This window comes from Micromys minutus (assembly GCF_963924665.1).
Source record: "Micromys minutus genome assembly, chromosome: 25".
NCBI classification, from domain to species: domain Eukaryota; kingdom Metazoa; phylum Chordata; class Mammalia; order Rodentia; family Muridae; genus Micromys; species Micromys minutus.
In genome coordinates, this window is record NC_137960.1 from 4,810,744 (window position 1) to 4,836,229 (window position 25,486).

The 25,486-nt window shown below is 45.5% G+C and overlaps 1 protein-coding gene across 1 annotated transcript in view; it reads right to left on the reverse strand.

Annotated features, from left to right (window-relative positions):
* The window catches only part of SLC26A8 (solute carrier family 26 member 8), a gene marked incomplete at both ends in the record, with an annotated part of 45,348 nt that overhangs the window by 15,155 nt on the left and 4,707 nt on the right, over positions 1-25,486 (reverse strand). Inside the window, 9 exons of the mRNA XM_080937735.1 lie at positions 1,572-1,649; positions 2,679-2,792; positions 3,901-4,048; positions 8,368-8,450; positions 10,464-10,613; positions 12,298-12,462; positions 16,431-16,612; positions 19,570-19,686; positions 22,883-23,022. Coding sequence (XP_080793861.1) covers positions 1,572-1,649; positions 2,679-2,792; positions 3,901-4,048; positions 8,368-8,450; positions 10,464-10,613; positions 12,298-12,462; positions 16,431-16,612; positions 19,570-19,686; positions 22,883-23,022 — 1,177 coding nt within the window. The remainder of the gene's footprint in view (positions 1-1,571; positions 1,650-2,678; positions 2,793-3,900; positions 4,049-8,367; positions 8,451-10,463; positions 10,614-12,297; positions 12,463-16,430; positions 16,613-19,569; positions 19,687-22,882; positions 23,023-25,486) is intronic.

Below are 25,486 nucleotides of genomic sequence, written 5' to 3' on the forward strand. Positions count from 1 at the left end.
TGCCCTTTTCTGATATGCCTAAAAATCGCTACAATGTACTCATATAAACAAACAAACAAATAAATAATTACAATCCTACATAATTTTATTTTTAAAAACCTTTCCTGTTTTCTTGAGGCAAGATCTTTCTATGTGGCCCAGGTTATCCTGGAACTCACTACATAGACCGCCTGCCTCTGAATTCCAGGTGCAAGAATCACCAGTGGACATCACTGTACCTAGTCTGTGTAATTTAACTCATCACAGAGGCAGCCAACATTCTGTATGTTCTGTATGTTCTGGGCATGAACCTAAAGCACTGCTTACAATCACTTGGTTTCAGCTGTAATAAACACACTTAATATGGCTAAGGGTCAGGTCAGGTCTCAGACAAAGGGGAGAAGAGACTCATTTAAGCAGAGACACAGGCAGTTGAACACAGGGCCAAAGTTGGCCTGCATGCCTATTCTTCCAAGACTGTGAATAATCAGGAGGCCGTGAAACAGCCATGGAGGAACAAAGTTCAGACACAGGGAGAAATAAAAACGCAGATGGCAAGTGTCTGAGTCTCTCTGGCAACGGCCTTCCTACATCTGGATCTGTCATTCCTCACCAAAAGCTGAATTACAGCTTAATGAGAACAGTTGTAACTGTGTTTCTTGACTACTCTCTATGAGATCAACACGAGCTTGTTGTACATGAATATACACATGTATTACAGAGAGACATGGATCTCAACTATTATATTTAACGTGCAACTTTATGGTGGAGACACAAGCATGATTACTGCTATGCTGTGTCTAAGGTGTGTGTACCTGTGCCTGCACACAGGACAGAGGAAGACAGGGTGTCCCACTCTGTCACTCCTCCTCATGTTCTCCTGTGATAAGCTCCCTCACTGAACTGGGAGCTCACCATTTTTTTTTTTCTTTTCTTTTTAAAGCAAGGCTGCCTAGTCAGCAGCCCCAGCAATCCTCTTCTCTCTGCGCTTCCTTCCAGCACTGTCTCACAGGTGCATGTAGCCACAGCTGGCTCACAGGTGCATGTAGCCACAGCTGGCTCACAGGTGCATGTAGCCACAGCTGGCTCACAGGTGCATGTAGCCACAGCTGGCTCACAGGTGTATGTAGCCACAGCTGGCTCACAGGTGCATGTAGCCACAGCTGGCTCACAGGTGCATGTAGCCACAGCTGGCTCACAGGTGCATGTAGCCACAGCTGGCTCTTATGAGGGCTGGAGATCTGAACTTAGGTTCTCATGCTTGTACAACAGTTACTCTTAACCTCTGAAATCTCCCTGGCTAAAAAGGACTGTTCCATCTTTCTTTAAGATGTATTTGTTTTTATGTGTATGAGTTTGCCTGCATATATGTATATTGCATGTATGGGGTGCCTGAGGAGGCCAGGAGAGGGCACCAAATACCTTTGAACTAGAGGCATAGACAGTTGTGCGCCCCAATAGGGACTGGGAATGAATCCTCTGAGCTCCCCTGGAAGAGCGGCCAGTGCACTTAACCACTGACCATTTCCTCAGCCCCGCCCACCCCAGACCCCATCTGTCCTGACTCAGTCCACTCACTCCATCCCACTTACATTAGGCAGATTGTGGAAGAAGCTTCCCATCTTCACCATCAACAGCAGCATCACACCTGCGCCGACCAGAGAGGCAAACTGAGGAGACAGAGCTGGTTGAAGAGAACCCGTCAGGCACGTGTCGGTCCCTGTCTGCAGTGTGGCCGGCTGTTTGCTGAGAAGCATGCCTTTCAGGATCTTAGTGAAGTACTCCACACACAGAAGGTGCTTTGTGAGTGTCATGTGAATGTTGTCTGGGGGTGGGGGTTTCAGTTTTTCCTGGAATCCTTGTTGTCACAGCTTCTATTCACCTCCTAAGATAGCTTATGTGTCTCAGCTTTCTGCCCTCAGGCAGACACCTCACCGACAGCCCCATGTCCCTTCCATCTTACTTCCTGTGTAATAAACGTCCCACCTGTTTTTGTGTTGCTGACGCTTGGACAGCTTCTCACCTTCAGTGGGGTTTCATCTTTTCCTTTGTATTTGAGACAGGATCTCATGATGTAGCCCTGGCTGTCCTGGAACTCACTCATTATGTAGACCAGTTTGGTCTTGAACTCAGAGATCTGCTTGCCTCTGCTTCTTGAGAGCTGGGATTTAAGGCCTGTACCCCATGCCTGGTATATTTCATCTTTTTAAAGGTTATTTTAATGTGAATGATTATTTATTTGCCTGCCTGCATGTATGTGCCCCATGTCCATTCATGTATGTGCACCTGTCCATGCATGTCCGAGGAGCCTAGAACTGGAGGTACAGATGGGTGTGGGCTACCTGACATGGGATCAAGAATCAAACTCCAGTTCTCTGTAAGAGCAGCAGCAGGTACTCTTAGCTACGGAGCCATCTCCCCAGACCCACTACAGGCCTGGGGATAAATGCTGGGATTACAGGATGTGCTACCAGAGACCCTCCCACCCCAATAACTTTTAAAGACAGAAGTCTGAGCAAAAATTAAGGTGAGTAAGAAATCCAAACTCTTCCCAGAGACTCCTCACTAACTAGATCATTACAACAAGATCAACCCAGATGGAGCCCTTCTACAAACAGACATGCAGACAGCCACGTAGACAGATGTGCGTCTCTCTCCTCACGTGGACATGCTAAGGGTAGGATTCCTTTTCAACACACCTGCTGTCTTCCTCCAGATTTGTCTTGGATAATAGTCCTGGCCATACCTCCCGTAAACACACAACATCTGAAAAAGGAGCTGATCACATTGCAAATGCCGATGGCTATTAAATCCTGCAAAGACACAGCAGAGCCTTTGAGCCCACTTTTTGTTGAGGGGTCTGATTTTGAACTAGAAGTACACTGTTTTGTGAGGTGACATTAGGATTCTTACACTTTTCCAATAACACTTGGATATAGGCTAGAGGAGCACCCAGGGAGGGCCAATCTGATTTTCTGAATTAAATTTTGTCTCTGCCATCACTTCTGAAAAGGGACATGCCTTCTGAAGATAGTGAAACTGACTCTTGCCTTACTCTTCTTTCTCATGCCCTCTTGGACTGAGACTCAGAGAGACTCAGTGCTGGCCTCTCCTCCTCTACAGTAACCTAAATGTCTAGCCAGGACACTGCTTGCTTCTCTGTCCCTCTTGAGTTCTAGGGAAAGAATCACTTTCAGAGATGTTAGAGATTTTTCTTTTTTCCTAAGAAATAAACACAAGGGGACTGGGGAGATGACTCAGTGGCTAAGAGCACTGACTGTTCTTCCAGAGGTCCTGAGTTCAAATCCCAGCAACCACATGGTGGCTCACAACCTTCCGTAATGGGATCCGATGCCCTCTTCTGGTGTCTGAAGACAGCTACAGTGAACTCATATATATAAATAATAAAAAATACAAATAAATAAACAAACACAAAAGCCAGAAGGCAAGGCATTATTAAGTTAAGGACAGGTACAAGCGACCTGGTTTGTACGCGCTGTTCTGTGTCACCTGTGTCCCAGCATCCATCCGGCTCTTAAAGCCGTGGGTAGAAAGACACTCTGCTAGCTCAGCAGCACCATGCTATATTATCATTTGCTACTCACTGTTTGAGACAGGATCTCAGGTAGCCCAGGCTAACCTTTAACTCCTGAGCCTGTCTCTACTTCCTGAGTTCTGGGATAACAAACAACAAATATGTGTCACCCTGCAGGTAAGTTCCTTCACCTCTCTGCACCACATCCATTTTAGGGGAACAATGCCTACATAAATTCAAGAAGGTTAAAGTCTCACATTCTCCACTTCTCAGAAACCTTATGTGATTACAGCACAAATTATGGTCCAACAGACTTTAGCTGAGGAAGAATGGAACCTGCACATTGGTGGGAGGTTCACATCAGAGAACAGAGACACCGGCCTCACCTGGTTGCAATTGATTCTGTAGTTATGGAAGCTGGCAATCTTCTTGCCCAGAGATATGAGCAGAAAGGAGCTCACAAAAGCTAAAGACAGGGCTTGTAAAACAATTGTGCTAAGAACATCGAAATCTGGAATCTCAGGGAACACGAAGCTGGAACAAAAGAGTGGCATTACCGCTGGATGGTAGGAAGTCCCGTACGGCACCTCTCCCTCTCCATCCTCAAGCCAGGCAGACCTCATGTTCCCTCCCCCACCTTCTTAACACAGAAAGGGGAAGTTGGAGAGATGGCTCAGTAGTTAGAGCACTGACTGCTCTTCCCGAGGTCCTGAGTCCATTTCCCAGAGACCACATGGTGTCTCACAAACATCTGTAATGGGATCTGATACCCTCTTCTGGTGTGTCTGAAGACAGCTACAATGTACTTATATATAAAGTAAATACATAAATATTTTTAAAAAAAATAAAGGAGAAACAGAACAGCATGTCAAAACAGCCAATGAACCAAGCCAAGTGACAAAGGCCGTCAAACAACATTCTGTGTGGTTCTCTGGTCCTTGTTCCCACATTACATGAGGGAGGAAATTGCTTCTACTACTGAGGACCTTCTGGAGTGTGTGCTGCAGGTCTACCCTACACCTAAGATTCTTTAGAGCTAAAAGGCTCACAAGTCCTCAGTGCCCTTCCCTCAGGTACATGCAAAGCCCACACACACCTTCTCCCTTGGTATCTTTTGTTTGCTTGTTTGCTTTTGATTTTTACTTTTTGAATCAGGCTTATCCGGAGTTCCTGGTCTCCTATCTAGACCTCCTCAGGGCTGTTCTTCTAGCTGTGCACCACCCAGCTGTGCACCACCCAGCTGTGCACCACCCAGCTGTGCACCACCCAGCTGTGCACCACCCAGCTGTGCACCATCCAGCTGTGCACCACCCAGCTGTGCACCATCCAGCTGTGCACCACCCAACTGTGCACCATCATGCTGTGCACCATCCAGCTGTGCACCATCATGCTGGGCCAACTGAACTGTGCACTTTAAAGAATGGGTTTTATGGTATGTTAACAAGATAATAAAAGAGTGTCACAAATAACTTTATATCAATACGTTTGATAATTCCAAATAAATGAATAAATACTTTGAATGATTTAAATTAACAAAGTATTCTCCAGGAAAGAGAGATAACCCAAAGCTCACTGCATTAATGAAGGTGGGCAGACTTGCCCACTGTGGTGCTGCTGTTCCCTCGTGGGGACCCAGGACTGTAAGTGCAGAAGGGAGCTAAGCACATCATGCTTCTCGGCCTCTGATTCCTCACACAGAATGCTGTGTCCAGCTGCCTCCAGCACCCGCCACCTTGGCCCCCTCCAGCATGAGAGGCTGAGAGTGTGCTTGCGGTGTGAGCGATCAGGAGTAAGGTCTTTCTCCCATAACTTGTACTTATCAGAGGGTATTTCATCACAAGAAAGTGACAGAGCTAATAGAACTTTGTTTAATTAATTACATACAAGCTGGGTATGAACACTTGCCTGTGATAAACCTAGAACCCGTGAGGGAGAGACAGGAGACCAGGAGGCCAATGCCAGGCTTAATGCTTTGGCTACCTAAAATCACACCTCAAAGGCAAACTAAAAATGTAGCAAAATAAAAAACAGAGTTATAGTTAGGAACCTGCCCACAGTGAAACCTTCAGGCCTATGTAACTTCACTTGTGGATTCAAGTACATAAGGGAGAAATCAGGCCAATAGAAACTTCCAGAAACTGAAGGCTCTAAGGAAAAGACCACCCTAGGCCAAGGTTTCTCATAAATATAACGGAAAAGACCAATGTATGAAATGACAATGTGATGGAACTGCGTGGGCTTCCTCTCAGGACTCCGACAGGAGGAGACAAAGAAGGACAGGAAACCCTGATGGTGTGGGAGGGAGCTTACATAAATACATCTTATGTGTAAGATATCTATGCAGGTCTCCCTGCCAACACCGTCCTTTGAAGCTACTTCAGGAGCATGGATATGCTCCGCCTTTCATTTCTCTGGATCACTTTACAGGTCTTGGGAATGTCTTCTGAATCTTTTAGATAGTGTTTCTATTTGCAATTCCTATTTGCTGAATTCTACTTCTACTTCCTTGCCCCATTAACAACCATCGTGCCGGTGTGTGTTTTTGTGTGTATGTATGTGTAGTGTATACCAGTGTGTATGTGTCTATAGTGTGGATGTATGTGTTGTGTGCTTGTGGTGTGTCTATGTACAGATTGTTGTCTTTATGCAGGAAGGCACAAGATAAGGCAAGGCCTGTGATTGGACAAGAAAAAAAAAGATTGGCAGGAACACAGTTTTGGAAGGGGAGAGAAGCCAGGGAGAAGAGGAAGAAGGCAAGATGGAGGAGGACGGAGATGAGCCATCTCCACGTGGCTCTGAATAGCCATGGGTAGTTACGAATATCTTACAAGGGATGAATTATTATAGGACAATTTTGTCTTGTGTAAGTGGGCAGATTGTATCATATCAGTTGGCTCTGAGTTTATTGTGTGGATGTTTTGTGGATGTAAATTCACTGAGATATATTACTGAGATGAAGCCATTGATAAATTATCAGTTTCTGGAGTTTGATTTGTTTGGGCTGGTGTGAGCAGAGTCCGTGGCAGGGAGCCGCGATAGGGCAGAGCAGAGGGGACCAGCTGCTGCTGGGACCTCTAGAGTCCTGGTTTTACCACGCTGCTGAGAACAGAGAGTATCTGGGGGTAGCATGGTGTGATGCCATGCTGGAACTAGTTGCTGCCTTTTAAAATATTTACCACTACATCTATGTGTGCAAGTGTGTATGTTCATGTCTATGTATGCATTATGTGTACATGTATATGTGTATCTGTCTATAATGAGTGTGTGTATATATGTCCGTGTATGTGTATATGTGTGTGTGTGTGTGTGTGTGATATATATGGTCCAAAAGTCTTGTTTTCGTTATCTTTTACCATTTAATCAAACAGACAAAGATATGACTCCATATTTGAATTCCATCCTAGAGAACAATAGGAAGATCCACAATGAGACCAACAGTGCACTACCATGCTTAGGAACGATGTTTTTGTGGTAGACTTTTCTATATAGCCGATAATACCTTATCTAATTAAAACTTCCTCTTATGGTCTGGAGACATGGCTCAGTAGTCAAGAGCACTGACTGCTCTCCCAGAGGTCCTGAGCTTGATTCCCAGCAACCACATAGTGGCTCACAACCATCTGTAATGGGATCTGATGCCCTCTTCTGTCTGAAGACAGCTACAGTGTACTCACATATAATAAATATGTGAGTATAAATAAAAAAATAAATCCTTTTTAAAGATTATTTGCTATCCTGGAGCTCAGCCAATGTCCCCAACGCTTTGGGGTCCCCTGTGTGCGAAGTGGAGCCATAAGCAGTAGTCTGCAGTGGGTCAAGACACTGCAGCCTCGTCCTTTCTAATCAAAGTCAACAACGGCAAGTGTCCAATGGCAGCAAGTCATATGACAAATGAAACCAAACGCAGAGAAACTGAGTCCCAGCTTCCCTCCCAGCACAGTCTAGAGAAGAAAGGGAGGGAGAGGAATGGGGGAGCAGCTGAAACTCACAAGCAAGAGGCCAACAGCAAAGCAACAGTTCTCTTCTGAACATGGAATCCTGTGTTTCCTGTCAGGGACACTAGAAAACAATCTTCCATCCCATCTGTCTGTTGTTTTATTTGTCGGGGGTGTGTGTCTCATTCAGCCCAGGCTAGCCTTGTGATTGATGTGTAGCCAAAGGCTAGCCCTTTACTTCTTGATCCTCTCACCTCCACCCCCAAATGCTGGGATGACATGTGGGCACTACATGCCTGGCTTTCTTGTTCTGCTCTTGAGAGTTAACCAGACAAGGGCGGGGCTCTGTGACACCCACAATATGTACAGAAGAAGATCAAGTCTCTTTGGGGTTCAGGGTACCCAGCAGATATCTGAAAAAGCTGACAGGCTCGTGTGAGAAAAGTGACAGGGTGAGCAAAGAAGACACAAGAGCTGTGGTGGCCCCTGTGCTTTGGCAAACCTGTGTTCTACACTTGGTCTTAGCCAAAAGGCTGAGGACTGAACCACACTCCTAGAAAAGGCTGTGAGCCCAGCTGTGTGGGAGAGGCTGAGAGGGAACCTGAGAGAACGACAGGCCATGCAGGCACATGCCTGTCACCCCAGCATTTGAGAGGCTGAGGTTGAGCCACCTACTGCAGGACCCTGTTATAAAAATAAAGGAGAGTCCGTCTTCAAAAGTGGAGTGATGCATAGTGGTCACACCTTTCATCCCAGCACTGGGGAGGCAGAGCAGGTGGATCTCTGAGTTCAAGGCCAGCCTGCTCTATAGAGTGAGTTCCAGGACAGTTAGAACTGCACAAAGGAATCCTGTCTCGAGAAAAAAAAAAAACCAAACCAAATCCAAAGTCAGCAAAGGAGAGAAGTGGAATGGCTGACCTGTAAGGAATCATGTTAATCAGCATCTTGCTGTTTTCGGTAGCCATGGTTATCTTGCTTGTAAGTATGCTGAAGCCGAGAATCTGTCAGGAGTTAAAAAGAAATGTGTGTGATTAATACAGAGCGAGGTTCTGAGGCCCCACATGCCAGTGAATGAAATGTGGGCCATCCTGCTACAGAGGGGCCTTCTCTTTTAATTCTCCAAGCTCCTCTTGGCACTGGAACCAAAGCCATAGTCATCTTGGTCTCGGATGCATGAATGGGACATAGGGATGCTGGGGTGCTCCAGGAGCCTCCAGGCCAGCCAGCCAATCAGAGCTCCAGGTTTAGTGAGAGACAAAGAGGAGAGGCAGGGCTGGGGAGGAGCTTAGGGTTTAAGAGCACTTGCTTGCTCTTCCAGAGGACCCAAGTTCAGTTCCCAGCACCCACATCAGGTGGCTCAGAGCCATCTGTGACGGCTGACTCAGGGCATCAATATCCTCTTCTGGCCTCTGAAGGCACCTACACGCACATGTACATATCCTTACATACTCACATATGCAGAGAATTTTTAAAAATCAAAAGAAAAGTCAAGGTAAAGAGCAACAGAGAAGGAAACCTTCCGCCTCTGGCCTCAACATGTGCCCATGTGGGCAAGCTCTCTCTAACATATGTGGGTACATACATCCACACCATACACAACACATGTGTAAAAAGTAAACCTTTGGGTAGAGATCACTGGTACAGCCCAGTGACTACATTTAATATTAATTTACACAGACTTGGAAACTGGGAAAGCAATAGATCTTAAATGTTCACAATGAAAAGATAATCACCGGCCACGGGGCTGTGTGTCTGTTGGCTGACTAAGGGTTTTGTATCTGTAATCCCAGAACTTGTGGGTAGGTTGAGAGTTAGAGACCAACTTGAGCTGTCTAGTGAGACCCTGTTTCAAAACTAAACCAAAACAAAAGAACAAAAAAGATATTTCTGTGTGGTAAGAGATGGTGACTAGTTTAACTGAACTGTGACTTGCCAAACATCTGGTGCAAGCAAACACATCACATCACTATGGGGTGCTGGCCCAACAGCCTCAATCTGAGCCCTGGGCCTGCAGTGGAAGGAGAGGGTCAACTTCACCAAATTCTTCTCTGACTTTCACACGTGTACTGTACAACTTACATGCTTATATGTGGCATACACATATGAATAATAAATTACATTTTAAAATAAAATAAGAATGAAAGCATTTCAGTCAGGAGTGATAGCACATGGCTGAAACTCTAGTACTTGAGAAGCAAAGGCAGGAGGACTGTCACAAATTTAAGGACATTCTGGACTACATAGTGAGACTCTATCTTAAAATACCAGTGAGTGAGAGAGAGAGAGACAGAGAGAGACAGAGAGACAGAGACATAAACAGAGAATTTTACAAAATAGTAAATATTAAAACTGTATTCAGGGAACTGGAGAGAGTGCTCAGTGGTTAGAGCACTGGTGATCTTACAGAGGACCTGGGTTCAGTTCCCAGTACCCACATGGCAGCTCACAATCATCTGTAACTCCAGTTCCCAGAGGACCAACCTCTTTTTCTGACTTCTCAGGCACTAGGCATGCATGTGGTGCCTTACATATATGCAATAAAACACCCATGTACATAAAATTAAAATAAATAACTCTTACAAAACAAAGACACTATATCATCTTTGATCTGATTCAATGTCTCCTTACAATTCTTTTTAAAGAGATTTACACACATCATTCCTATTCATATGTCTGTGTGTGTGCCATGTGTGAAGCAGTGTCCATGAAGCCAGGAAAGGGGATCTGATCTCTGGAGCTGGAGCTGGGTTATGAGTCTCCTGAGGTAGGTCCTGGGAACTAAAGATCCTCTGGAAATAGCAACCCCATCCCTCAAAACAGAGTTTCTGGCTGTTCTGGAACTCTGTAGACCAGGTAGGCCTCAGCCTCCCACATGCTAGGATTAAAGGTACAGCAAATATTTGTAACGACCCCCATGCCCTTGACTCTTGTTTATAGTGTTCTCTTTGTCTTCATGAGTTACATGATTTATGCTGTTACAACGACTTATGGAATTGGGCCTCAAAGACACCTACCAGAAGTAGCTCCATGGGGAAATCAATGGGGTACCGGTTGAAGGAAATGCGGATGCACTTGTTGATTCTTAGAGCCACTATAGCAGTAAGGAACAGCAGGATGCTGGTAGAGTTCGCTTTGGGGAGAGCTATGCAGTAGTTAATTATGTTCTGAAAGAAGAAAATATTGCAGAGGCTTCCTTAGGGATATCACAGCTGCTGAAATCTAGAACAGGACATTCTACTCAGATTAAAGAGCAAAGAAGAGCTGCTGGGCCCAGCTGCAGACCAACTGGGTTCCACTGGAACACTAAGGGCAGTGTGAGGGCTGTGTGGTGCTGCTGTGTGGGTTTTCTCCACATTAGGGATCAAACCTAGGGTCTCACTGGTGTTAGCAATACTCTTCCACTGAACAGCATCCCCAGCTTGTCTCTTTTCTTCTTTCTTTGGAAACAAACTCTCATTAGGTTGCCCAGGCTGTACCTGTAGTTTCCATTCCCCTGCCTGAGCTGCCTTGTCTGCCTCAGTGAGTATGTGCCAAGCTCTGCAGAAACTTGATGTGCCAGAGAGAGGGGCTTCCTGAGGGGAGTCCACCCTCTTAAAAGAGAAGCAACTGGGGAGGCTATGTGAGGGGGGCTGGTTGGAGGGGGGCAGTGATCAGGATGTTAAATAAATAAATAATCCAGGCTGGCCCCAAATTCATCTTGTAGCCCAAATAGGCTTTGAACCTAAGATCTTCCTAAGAAGAAGAAGAAGAAAAAAAAAAAAAAAAGGGCAGTAATTTTTTAAAAAATTTCTCCATTTGATTGAGTGCTCTGATGCATGTATACTCAGACACCAGAAGAGGGCATCAGATCCCATTACAGATGGTTGTGAACCACCATGTGGTTGCTGGGATTTGAACTCAGCACCTCTGGAAGAGCAGTCAGTGCTCTTAACCACTGAGTCATTTTTCCAGCCCTAGTAATATTGACTAAGGAGAGAATAAATATACCCTATATGTTTCATTGTAAGGGAAAGGACCTAAGACTCGGTTATGGGGGTTGGAGGTTGAAACAGGGTCTTCTATATAGTCCTGGCTAGCCTGGAACTCACTATATAAAACAGGCTGGCCTCAAGATGGCAGAGATTCGCCTGCCTCTGCCTCCTGTGTATAAGAGCTCCTTTTATTCATCTGTCTACTCTCATTTTTCAGGCCATGCATGGCCTTTAGTTGAACTTCTGTTTCATTTGTGCATTCAGGGGCTACTTACACCCTCTGGATATTTAGGGCACAAGTCTAAATTAGTGGCATGTGATAGGGACAATTGTAAAATAGTAACTTTATAACCAAATTTAATTTAGTGTGTGAGTTCTATTCCCTCCTGGCAGGCAGGCACAGGGGTGGGACTTGGGTCAACAACACGCGGCAGCCAGTTATTTCAGCTGAGCCATGTCACTGGCCTCCTTGCTAAGTTTTTGCTTTGCTTTGCTTTGTTTTCAGACAGGGTTTCTCGGTGCAGCCCTGACCGTCCTGGAACTCACTCTGAAGATCAGGTGGGTCTCTACCTCAGAGATTCACCTGCCTCTGCCTCCTGAGACCTCGGATTGAAGGTATGTACACTGCTGCCCTGCTCCATGGCCAAAGTTTAATGTAAACAATCTAGTTTAAAAGGCTAAACTGAAGTGATTATTACATTTGAGCACATGATTCAGTTGGCTTTTGCAGTTGACCAAGACCCTAAATTTATAGAGATGGAGTTCCTTCTGGGCCCTATTATCCTTCTGGGACAGGGAGAAGTGTATCCACTTGGGCCCACTTTTCCTTGTAGGCCAGAGGAGTGTGTGAACTTTGGGGAGGATTGAGGTTACTCACATAGATGAAGGAGATGGGACCAGCGTGGAAAGTGACCATAATCCCAAAGACGCATGTCATCTGGGCCAGGATGATGTGCAGTGCCACAGCAGCTAGGTAAGCGCTGGTAGCAGCCTCTGGAAGATATTTGGCCACAAAGCCCATGCCCAACATACCCATTGACAGCTGTGGGGGGTTGGGAAGAAAGAAGAAACAAAGAGAGGCAGGCATTATGTCGGCTAGCTTTATCAGCTTGACAGGGTGAAACAGACCCTCTCCTCGGTCGTGGAGCTTCATTACTGTGGTGTCTGGGAATCACCTCACAGACGACTCTGACACCGGTCTCAGTCAATCAGGGCTGGTCTATTGAATGTACACCCCAAGAATGATCAATCAAGGACGTAGCTCAGACTCGGGAGCTGGACTGAAACATTCAACTAGAATCCTATAGAGCTTTTTAGGCCTGAAATCCATAAACATCTGTGCCAAGTTATTTCACCAATCAGGATTTAGGGCTGGGGAATTTCCTTAGATACATGTCTTTGCTGTACACTTATCCTGTCCTCATAGGTTGGGGTATTCATCTGTGGCAGGGGACTGCCTTTTTTTAACATTCATGTCTTAACTTGCCAACTAGGATGTACAGCCAGTTTGTTAAGTAGGATGTCAATTCCAGGGAAGTCTTGGGATCTTAAACTTTTCTTAACCCCTACTCAAAATGGAAGTTTTACTCCAAATGGCTTCTTGTGTGGGTGCAGGTGTCTCTCTTGTTGGGGTCCTTCCCAGGGGCAGCTATCACATATACACAGGTGCAGGAAGTGCTACCAGGCAGTAGGTTCAGTCCCAGGCTTATTGTGGCTAGCTATACAAAGCAGTTCTAATTGACTTGAACTGTGATTGGTTTCCAAGAACAAAGACCGGAACATAACAGAATATGCAATCAACTCAGGACTGATGAGAAGGTTTCCTTAGAACATTACTGACAGCACAAAATGCCTGGCTAGTGAAGCAACAGCTACCTAAGCCTTAACAATCACAACAATAGTAACCCTAGACCAGCAATCATACCAACTGGACTCTCCAGGACCCCGGAGCCTCTGATCAGAAAGATTCCCAAGCAGAAGATTGGAAACACCAGGGAGAACTCCCTAAGCACTTTCTCCAGTAAACTGGGGGGTGCAGGTACTGAGTCATCAGCTCCCAGAATGCACAGCTCCCAGCATGCACAGCTCCCAGCATGCACTGCCACACTTTCTCTTCAGAAACAGTGGCAGCTGTTGGTGCTTATTCTCTGCCCTCTAGATGGACATAGAGGAAGCAGCAACAGAAGACTGAAAGGGTTAAATAATACTCGTCTTTCCAAGGCCTTGGGTCAGAGCCCTTCTCATCTTTGTGGGGAATTCGATTTTTCACGAGGGAAAACACAACATGGAGGAGCTAAGATGCAGAACGTGGTGTGATGGCGCACACCTGCAGCTCCAGCAAGCAGGAGGACCAGGAGTTCGAAGTCATCTTTGATTACATGGTGAGTTTAAGAGTGGCCCAGGCTATGTGAAACCCTGTCCCATAACAACCACGTATGTGCCTAGTGCCCGATGTGGGCAAAAGCAGGCTTCAGATGCCCTGGAGCTAGAGATACACATGGCTGGGCGCTGCAAGAGCAACAAGTGCTCTCAACAGTTGAGCCATTTCTCTAGCCTCTAGATTTATTATTTTTTTAATGACTCATTTACTTTATGCATGAGTACTCTATCACTGTCCTCAGACACACCACAAGAGGACACTGGATCCCATTACAGATGGTGGTGAGCCACCATGTGGTTGCTGGGATTTGAACTCGGGACCTCTGGAAGAGCAGTCAGTGCTCCTAACCGCTGAGCCAGCTCTCCAGACTCTAAATTTATTTTGTTTTTATGTGTATTTTTATGTGTGGCTTTGTGTATGTGCAGCTGGACTCAGGTGGCTTCTAGCCCTGGAGGCTACAAGAGGACCTCATGTAAATGGTGTCACAGCCATCAGTGAGCCTGACGTGGCTCAGGCCCTGTGCCAGAGCGGGATGCGCATCTTCAGCCTCAGCCCTTCAACGGCTTTCTGTTCCAAGGCTTTCAGCGAGCCGGGCTGTGTCTCCCCCTGTCCTTTGGCTGCTAAGGTGCTGGTGCACACAGAGCCAGGACCTCTGGTTATGGCTCATGGACCGGCTGCCGGCCTGTGTTCATTCATGAACTTTCCAAGAAGAAACCTGCTGTTGCTCGAGGTGCTTTCCCCTTGTAGAGAAAATGCTTTTATTTCCTACTTAAGAGACATTTTCTCCTCTCTGCCTTTCATTTTCGGAAGTTTATAATTTATCTCCACGTGGATTTTTACTGTTTTCCTACCTAGACTTTTCTCATTTAGATACAAAAATCTGTACATTTGTGTATATAAATATGTGGGGGGTATGTGGTTACCATTTTATAAAATACTTCAACTAGGTCCTCATTCCTTCCTTCCTTCCTTCCTTCATTCATTCATAGAGAGTCTCATTATGTGGCCCAGGCTGGCCTCAAACTTTTGGACCCAGGTGACCCTCCTGTCTTGGGTCTCCCTCGTAGCTAGGAGCAGAGACATGTGGCCTCTGAGAGGGATGTTAAGGTCCAATTTGTCCTCTACACAGATATTACCTCCCAGATGCTTACAGTGTAACAGGTTCTAACTGAGTATTCCACGTTCAGCTTTTCATCTAACCCTCTCAGGAGCACTGCAAAGCCTCTACTTTCACCATATGCACTGAGAGCTGAGCTCAGAGGATAACCATGGTAACCACTTTCCACTGAACTCAGCCCATAGGCGTTACAGTAATGTCCTTTGTGGACTCCCACGAGAGTCTGCTGATGAAAGGCATCTGATCCCAGACGGATCAGAGAGAATCAGTTGAGAGGACAGAGAAGTCAGCCTGAAAGAACGGCTTGGGTATGGTGGGGAAGTTTGAAGAGGTCCTCTCAGAGGATGTAAGGAGAGATTTGTGAGCTGCTGTGTGGTCCTCATCACTGTGGTATCTGAACCCACCCTGGCTGACACCCATCCAGCCCAGATTCAGCTTGTAAGACCAGCAGGTGAAAACCTTCTTGTCCAAAGACTAGAACATGTGTTTTTGTTTGATTGCTTGTCTGTTTCTGAGACAGGGTTCCTCTGTGTAGCCCGAGCTATCCAGGAATTCACTCTGTAGACCAGGCTGGCCTCAAACAGAGATCCATCTGCCTTTGCCTCCCAAATGCTGGGATTAAAGGTGTGCACCAGTACTGCTTGGATTGAAAAAATGGTTTCTGGAAGGCAAAAAAAAAAAAAAAAAACCAAAAAAAAACCTAACTCCTCCTCCTTCTTACTGGAAGAAGGGCTGATGAGGAAGCTCAGAGTTGAATTTTAAGTTGGTGCTCAGAGAAGAACCTGTATGAGTCCAGACACGTCAGCTCCAGGAGGGATCTCTTAAACCTGCTGCAACTGACTGCTGACAGGGGTGTGGCAGGGGTGTGCAAACCTTGCCTACCCGCAGCCAGCAAAGCAGCAAGCAGAGGGCAGAAAGCATGTGGGGACATAATATGCAGTCACTGATAGTGGGATACTAACCCTAGAGGCTCGGACTGCCCCAGAAACAACTCACAGACTGTGTGAAGTTCAAGAAAAAAAGAAAAGAAAACAAAACAAAAAAAAAACAACAACAACAACAACAACAACAACAAAAAGTCATGCTCAATCCTTACACACCAAGAAAACGTTGACTAATTCCGGGTTACATCCTGTTTTACATGTACTTTTTGCTCATTGTAACTAGTAAGACCTTAATGCAGAGTATCAAACCTTAAAAAAAAAGAAAAAGAAAAAAGCCAAGCACTGACACAATTGTATTTGTATACATTTATGCAAAAATATTTAAAATTTTTTTCTTTTATCTTTGTTTTTTAAAATAAAGTTAAAAAAAAGAAAAAGAAAGAAAGCATGTGGGGCTGGCTTGCAAACCATCAGGCCTGCCTCCATGGCACCTTCTCCTTGGGGGCTGTCTTCTAAAGGTCCCACAGCCTTCCCAAACAGTGCCACCAGCTAGGGAACCAAGTGTTCACTCACAGGAGTCTTCAGGGGAACATTTCACATCCAAACCAATTCAGAGGCTCAGCCCCTACCTGAATAATTCCAGTCAGAAAAGTTGTGGATGCCACCATACTTAAGGATCTGTTATAGTTTACGTAGAAGGTGGGGACAGAGAAATCATCCTTGACAAAAGTTCCCAAGATCAGGTGACCATTGTTGAATGGTCTCTCTTTCAGGACGTTGATCATCAGAGCACTCACAAGGAAGAAGGGGTCTGTGAAGAAGTGAGGTAAACAGATTTCAAGTTTAGGAGAACTGAAGGATTCTCATTATCTGTTGTTATTATTAAGAATATCACCATTCAAGTTTAGGAGGACTGAAGGATTCTCGTTATCTGTTATTATTAAGAATATCACCATTCAAGTTTAGGAGAACTGAAGGATTCTCGTTATCTGTTATTATTAAGAATATCACCATTCAAGTTTAGGAGAACTGAAGGATTCTCATTATCTGTTATTATTATTAAGAATATCACCATTCTTCTTACGTTTATTCGGCAAGTCAACACTGGGAAGGAAGAGAAAGGAGGGACAGGAACTGGGGCCTCACAGAATTCAGAGCTGGTGGGTCAGGTGTCCCACCTCTGTGGGCACAGAGGCTGACACTCAGGTACAGGTCTGGAAACTACTGTCAGGCTTGGCCACTGTGCCTGCACTAGAGGCTAAGTCCAGAGGGAGGGGTCCAGGTGTGGTGGCACCCGCCTTTAATCCCAGCTAGCCTGGTCTACTGACAAGTTCCAGGCCAGTCAGAGCTACACGGGGAGACTCTTCCCCTCCCCCGCCCCAAAGAGGGGAAGTGGTGAAGGTGCCATTGGAACACCAGGAAGAAAACAACACCCAATGCTGGTTAAGGGCTAGCCAAGTGCATGGGGAGACAAAAGTGGCTTCAAGCAGTGTTTCCTTTTTTGCTCACACAACAGGCACGCGGGAACAAAGGCTAAAGCTACCTGTGAAGCTCTAATGTACTTTATCAACAGTACTTGAACGTGACTGTGACGCTCCTTAGGAATTCGGGAATATGGGAGCAAAACTGCTTTCCACACATGCAAATGGAAGGTAACACGTAGCCTGTCTGAGCCAAGCATGTGAAGATGCCCTTACTGAAGTAGAGCAACACCCTGGTCTAGAGGTTGGGGATGGTGGCAAGGCTGCAGCTGGAGAAGACAGGGAAAGGAACACTAAGTGGTCACTTTAGTGAAGGGTGCAGTGGGGAGCCTCTCCAAACAGCAGTTTGTGATTCTTTTCCAGCAGGTCCGCCTGTGTTACGTGCCTCTTCCCATTACATGAGCTGTAACTATTCTAGTTGTCTCTAAGTTCATGGACGGACTCCTGACCCAGGGAAGTGTCTGTCCTGTGGGCGAGCGTTTCTATTATAACACTTTCCTTATTGTGAGTTAACTAAGCTGACAAATTATATTACACATTGTGGAGTTTGATTGTCATGGATCCAGCTGGTGGATTGATCTGTCATAGCATTATTAATAAAAGTCACTACAGATACCTTTTCTTTTATATTTACTTATTTTACGCATATGGCTGTTTTGCCTAACTGCCTGTCTGGGTGCTTGGTGCCCATGGAGGTCAGAAGACAGCATTGGTTCCCCTGGAACTGGAGTTATAGATGGCTGTGAATCAGTCACCACGTGGCACAGAGAACTGAACCTAGGCCTCTGGAAGAGTAGCCAGTGTTCTTAACCATTGAACCACTTCACCAGCTCCCGGTTTGAGCTTTAGAGATACTCAAAGCCATGGATTATCTTCATCGGGTTTGGACTTCTGAGCAATGCTAGACCTGCAAAGACCTGGGGAGACTCTGAGGAAGACTGAATGTACTTTGCACTGTGGTTTAGATGTGGGTTTTGGGAGCCACGGGTTTGCACGCTGCTTTTATCTCAGCTGCACTCTAAATGCCTGTATGTTGAAGCCTTAGTGTTCATGCTACTGGAAATAGATGAAGTAGGGCCTTGAGAATATGCCCTTGAGTACATCTTGTACTTTGCTGTGTGTGTGTGTGTGTGTGTGTATGCATACAAGTGTACATGCATGCATACATCTGCAGACACATGTGTGCATCCTTGGATGTATGTGTATATGTATGTTCATGTGCATTTTGTGTGTACATGTATGTTTGTGTGTATGTGTATGTGCAAATACACTAATGTGTGTGTTTGTAAATATGTTTATGTATATAAGTATTTCCACATGTGTCTTGTGGGTGTACCCCTGTGTGGATGCATACATTTGTATACGTATGTGTACATGCATACATGCATGTGTTTGAGTGTGTGTCTGCATGTGCATGCATGTGTCTTTGTATGTGTGTGTGTGTGTGTGTGTGTGTATATATATATACACACACACGTTTGACTGTTGTATACATGTACCTGTGTTTGCATGTATTTGTGTTTGTCTGAGCTGTGTTGCTCCACCACACACTTTAGACCATGATGCTAAGCCCTGAGACAGGCATGGACAATGAATTCAAGTGACATGGACTGAAACCTTGTAAACCATGTGTGATGGTTTGTATGCGCTTGGCCCAGGGAGTGGCACTCTTAGAACTTGCAGCCCTGTTGGAGGGAGTGTGTCACTGTGGGTGTGGGCTTTAAGGCCCTCATCCTTGCGGCCTAGAAGCCAGTCTTCCACTAGCCGCCTTCAAATGAAGATGTAGAATTCTCAGCTCCTCTTGCACCATGCCTGTCTGGATGCTGCCATGTTCCTGCCTTGATGATAATGGACTGAACCTCTGAACCTGTAAGCCAGCCCCAGTTAAATGTTGTCCTTGTAAGAGTTGCCTTGGGTTGGAGAGATGGCTCCATGGTTAAGAGCACTGACTGCTCTTCCAGAGGTCTTGAGTTCAGTTCCCAACAATTACATGGTGGCTCACAACCATCTGTAATGGGGTCCTATGCCCTCTTCTGGTGTGTCTGAAGACAGTGACAGTGTACTCACAATAAAATAAATAAATAAATAAATAAAATTAAAAACAAAAAGAGTTGCCTTGGTCATGGTGTCTCTTCACAGCAGTAAGACCCTAGACACCATAAGCCTATGTAACCTTTCCTATTTAGGCTGATGTTCCCAGGTATTTCCTTATGGTGACTGAAAGCTACTTGGCACTGGTTGCTAAGCAACAAGTGAATAACTGATGACTCATTTGGCTCCTACTCACCAATGGACATTTGATGACATGATCCAAAAATTACGTAAATGACTGAGGAGCAGAAGGCAGCGTAAGTGACGTTGAAGGGAGGAATCAGTTGCCTTGTCAGTAAACTAAGTGTCAGGCCTGAAAAGCAAAATAACTTAATTAAGCAAAGACAATTTGGCTTTAAAAGTTTCCTTAAATGAAAACTGCTAGGGGTGCTTGGTGCATTTGTATAGACTCCTAGTTTCTAGCATGCTTTTGTGTCTTAGCTTTGTCTTAAGATGGAGACTCACATAGCCCAGGCTGGCTTCAGACTCACCGTGTATCTGAGAGTGACTCTGACCTCTGACCTTCCTGTCTCCACCTCCTGACTGCTGGGACTACAGGTGTTGGCCACTGTGCAGTTTATGAGTGCCGGAGACCGAGCCCAGGGCTTGTGAAGGTTCCAGGCACTTTACCAACTGAGTCAGCACCTAGCTCTCTGGCTGACTTGCAGACAGGGAAAGGACAGTGCAATGGTCAGGTCTCTGGCTCCAGCATCTTCAAATTGTGCTTATTGCTGTGCAGCTCTAGAAGGCCCAGGCAAGCAAAGAAGAACACTCACTGCTCTTTCAGAGGACGCTGGTTGGTTCCTAGCGCTAATGTTTGATGGCAGACCTCCACCTTTGACTCCATTTCCACAGAATTGAATGTCTCTGGCCTGTAAGGGCACCTGCACTAACATGTACCTACACACACACACACACACACACACACACACACAAATGAAAGTAATAAAAAATAAAATAGATAACCCTGGGAATCCTCCAGGGCCAAAAGCAGAGCAAGGCAGAATCACACAAAGCTCACTTGACTTCAGGTTGCAGATGCAGTCTTGTTTTCTACACACTAACCACGACAATCTCTTTTCTTAGCATTCCTATACAAGACTTTAAAAGCTACTCCACCATGCTCAGCCATGCACCTTTAAGCCCAGCTGCTCAACTTCATCAGAAACTGGAATCAGACTAAGAAGGTATCAAGGTCTGCAGTGGCCAGTTCCTGCATTCTTGTCTACAGGACTTTACAAGATTCTACCTCTGACTCCAGGATAGGACTAGCTATGGATGGATATTCTCACATATTTCTTCTGGTCCACAGACATACAAATTCCTCAAGATTACATATCCTTCATAAAAACTCCAGGGGTGCATTTACTAGATCCTGGCAAACTGTTTGCCACATAGATGTTCGGTAGAGACTAAGGCTGGGGTAAGCATAGGGATTGGGCACTTCCCTAGTGTGCACAGGACCCTGAGTTCAACCTCCACTTTGGTTACGTGGGAACTGTAGGCTAGCTTGAACACAGGAGTAATGAAGCCCAGCATCTTCCCATGGACATATTTTGTCTTTGGTTGGCTCTCTAGCCTGTTTCCCTGTAGACAGGGAACCATTAGAACATCAGTGCTACCCAGGAACACTGGTTGTGGTAAAAAAATGAGGCCTGTTAGCACATCCATCTACAGAGAGCCAGAGGGACACACCCTGACTTTGGAGTCTCTGAGTACAGGGACCCCAACACTTGATTGCTCATTTGTGGTGAAACGACACTCCAGGGATGGTTAGGAGAGCCTGCTGACCCCAGAAGCTCAGTGTCCAGTGGCAGAGGGATAGGCAGTGTGTGTGCCTACGATGAAGGCTTTGCAGCCGTCAAGAGCAAAGTTATGCTATCTGCAGGAAAATGGAGGTCATTAAAGGAAGTGAATTATTACTGTCTCAGAAACACAAATGTAGGCTGTCTATTCTCAATCTTATATAGGCACATGAAATCATGTATGTACATATGATATTCATGAACAAGTAAAACAATATAGGAGGACAAGGGACAAAAATGGAGATGTGGAGTCATGTCCAATGGACAGTATATACTTACATCAAATGTCAGTGTAACACAGTGCCACATACAATCAATCACTACACACAATGAAAAGTCCTAAGAGAAAAAACTGAACTTCCTAAACTGTCTTTTCTTTCTTTCTTTCTTTCTTTCTTTCTTTCTTTCTTTCTTTCTTTCTTTCTTTCTTTCAATATAGCACACTTCATGAATTTTCGTGTTGTCCTTGTGCAGGGGCCATGCTAACCTTCTATGTATTGTTCCAATTTTAGTCTATGTGTTGCTGAAGCAAGCACTTTTTAAAAAGATTTGTTTGTTTATTTATTTATTTATGTGAGTACACTGTAGCTGTCATCAGACACACCAGAAGAGGGCATCAGACCCAATTACAGATGGTTGTGAGCCACCATGTGGCTGCTGGGAATTGAACTCAGGACCTCTGGAAGAGCAGTCAGTTCTCTTAACCACAGAGCCATCTCTCCAACCCCGCTAAACTTTCTTTAAAGATATAGTTAGCACACAAACATATGGAATCCTTAATAAAGTCAACACATTTCTCCCTCCCGCCCCCCTCTCTGTGTGCATGTGCATGTATGTGTTTATAAAGGTGGGGCTGGAGTGAGATGGCTCAGAGCATAAGGTCAAGCCTGAGGACTTGAACTTGGTTTCCGGGACACACATCATGACATCATAACAGACGGTGAGAACAGACTCCCTTAGTCATCCCCTGACCGCTACACTGAGAACAAATAAATAAATGTTAGGAAAGAGACAACATCAGTGAACTTAGACCTGGTAGTGCACACCTTTAACCGCAGCACTTGGGAGGCAGAGGCAGGTAGATCTCTGATGCAGAGGCCAGCTTACATTATGGAACTCTATCTAAAAAACAAACAGTTATTGGTTCATATTTGGAATCATTATTTTATTTCTTTTTCAGATAAACTCTCAAGCAGATAAGACTGGCCTTGAATGTCCATCTTCCTGCCCCCACTATTCTAGTGCTAGGCTTGCAGGTGTGCCCCACTGCTCCCGCCTGGAAAGGAGCTCTGGCTCCCATGTGACCTTGTACTCTTGCATCTGAACTAGGAATTGGACAACAGCTGTGGCTGCTCCCTAGCACTTACCTTTTCCTAAGGAAAACTAATGCCTCTTGAGATCTACTCTCAACAGGAATAGTGAAACCACCATGGAGGCAAAAAAAAAAAAAAAAAAAAAAAAAAAAAACGACCAGGAGTGGAGGCTGCAAATTCCATGGAAAGTGTTCCTGGGTCTTAATTCAACCAGGTCTTTCTGAACTACCTGGAGGGGTTAAAAACCTGAGGAGTAAAGGAAGAAATGTCTACAGTGGGAGTGCAGCTCATGTGGGTTCCTTCTGTCCATCCAGCACTACTGCTTGCTCCTGAAAGCAGCTGAGGTCAGGCAGATCAGCTCTGGGTGAGGCAGCTTTGGATTTGCTCTTACCTTGGGGAACTTGAACAAGACCAACACTTAAACCAGCAAGTAAGTCTCCAAGAAGCCAGTCCTTGAACCGATACAAACACATCCACTCCAGGAAAGGAAAGACCGTGAGCATGCATCTTATGAACTTGTGCCACGAGCAGCTAGGAGAAAGAGGAACAGAGAGAGACTCAGCTAGGTTCTCCAGAACTAAGTTCTTCAGAGAGAATTCCCTAGTTAAGTAACAGTGCAGGGTGCAACCCTCATTCCCTTATAGCACATTTCCCATCAGCACACATGACATTTTAGCATGTTGGACCAATACATCCTTTGCTATAAGGCTGAGTGTCCTACAAATTTCAGGATGTTTAGCATCCCTGGCTTCTGCCCACTAGCAGATGGCAGCCTATCCACCCCTGGCTTAGAGAACAAAGATACCTCTACACCTTGAGAAATATCCTCGGAGGACAAAACCAGCAGCAAGAACCAGCAAGGTGTACCTGGAAAGGACTGAGAGTCAACGTCCAGCGCACACTTAATTCTGTGTTCTTATTGGCTGCTTGGAGAGAGTCAAACCCACTAACTTCTGAGAGCATGAACTAATATCACTGTGTCTTTTGTAAGAGTCGTGTTTTGGAGACTGGGGAAATGTTCGGTGGCTAGGGGTATTTGTTGCTCTTCCAGAGGATCTGTGCTAAGCTCCCAGCACACACATGGTAGCTCACAACTATCTAACTCCAGTCCCAGGGAGTCCAATTCTTCTGGCCTCTGCTGGCACGGCATACACGGTGCACAGACATACATAAAGGGAAAACACCAATGCACATTTAAAAATAAACAAAAGGTTTTGGTGCTGTTGTTATGAGATCAATGGGTGGTTGAAATAGTTAATGCCTTAATTTTTATATTTATTTATCTGTATGTATGTGTACACACGTGTGGGCTTATATGGAGGTCAGAGGACAACTTTCACGAGTTGGTTCTCTTCATCTGCCCTGTGAGTCACTGGGATTGAACTCAGGGAGGCCAAGCACAGCACATACGACACGCAGTCTACTTGGTAGCAGGTGTTTTACCCTCGGAGCTGCTCTGCTTCAGGTAACACCATCCGAACCTCTCACACAGACTAATCTAACCAAACACTACCTGGATTTGCCTATGATATCTAGGCTTACAGAAATGAAGTTCTGTACTTGTAGAGTTAGCCACATAAAGAAAAGCCTGCAGATTCTAAAGGCTGTATTATCTGTGGGTCTCTACTAGGAGTAGTTCTATTCCCAGGAGGCAGGTGGGCTGTGTCTGGAGGTGCTTTTGGTTCTCATGACTGGCACCCAGTGGTAGAGCTAAATAGTCTGCAATCACCAGGACATTTGTCTACCAGAAAGAAATTTGGGAGGGGGGGACTGGGAATGTGGCACAGTTGGTAGAGCGCTTGCTTGCCAAGCACACATGAAGCCCTCAGTCAGGTCTCCAGCACCACATATACCAGGTGTGGTGCATAGGGTGCATGCAGCCTATAATCTCAACCCTCAGGAGGTGGAGGCAGGAGGAGCTGTTCTGGGTATACAGTGACTGTGAAGTTAACCTGGATGACATAACCTGTCTGGAGGAAGGAAGGAAGGGAGGAAGGAAGGAAGGAAAGAAAGAAAGAAAAAGAAAGAAAGAAAGAAAGAAAGAAAGAAGCTGGAAGGTTAAGAGCACTGACTGCTCTTCCAGAGGTCCAGAGTTCAATTCCCAGCAACCACATGGTGGCTCACAACCATCTGTAATGGGATCTGATGCCCTCTTGTGGTGTGTCTGAAGACAGCTACAGTGTACTCATGTACATAAAATAAATATTTAAAAAAAAAAGGAAAAGAAAAAAAGAAAGCACTGAAAGATATGACAGAATATTTTAACCCCAGCTCAGCAGGCAGAGGTTGGCAGACCTCTGAGTTCAAAGTCAGACTGGCCAACAAAGGGCCACACGGCAAGGGACAACCAACAAACAAAAACCCAGCACACTGGTGGGAAAAGCAGAGTAGAGTAGCACACACCTGCAGTCCCAGATAGTAGGGAGGCTGAGGCAGGAGGATCACTTGAGCTCATGAACCAGGCTGGACAGCATAATGACACCTTACCTCAAAACAAAACCAAAATGTCAGTGTAGCTGAGATGGAGTAACCGTGCAGGAGCTTCAGATCGCCTACGCCTATGGCTCTCAAGCTTCCTAACACTGAGACCCTTTAGTACAGTTCCTCGTGTTGTAGTGACCGCCAACCATGGAGTTATTTCGTTGTTATTTCACAACTGTGATTCTGCTACTACTGTTGTGAATCCTAAAGTATCTGCGTTTTCCGATCATCCTGAGTGACCCCTATGCGAGACCAACTGTCAAAGAGGTCACAACCTTTGGACAGAGGACAACTGATCTAGAGAGAGACCATGATGAGTGAATCCAGTTCGGCTTCAAGTTGTATTTTCCATTCATAGTCTGGCATGGACCGGCAGCTGAAGCAGACACACGGAGGACAGTTGCAGGCAAGATGGTGGCAGAGGCCAGGTGTGGGCCGGGACAACCGCAGTAATGAAAGTTACCGTTGTGATGCACACCCAGGACGCCTAACCTCAAGTTAATGGCGTCCGGAA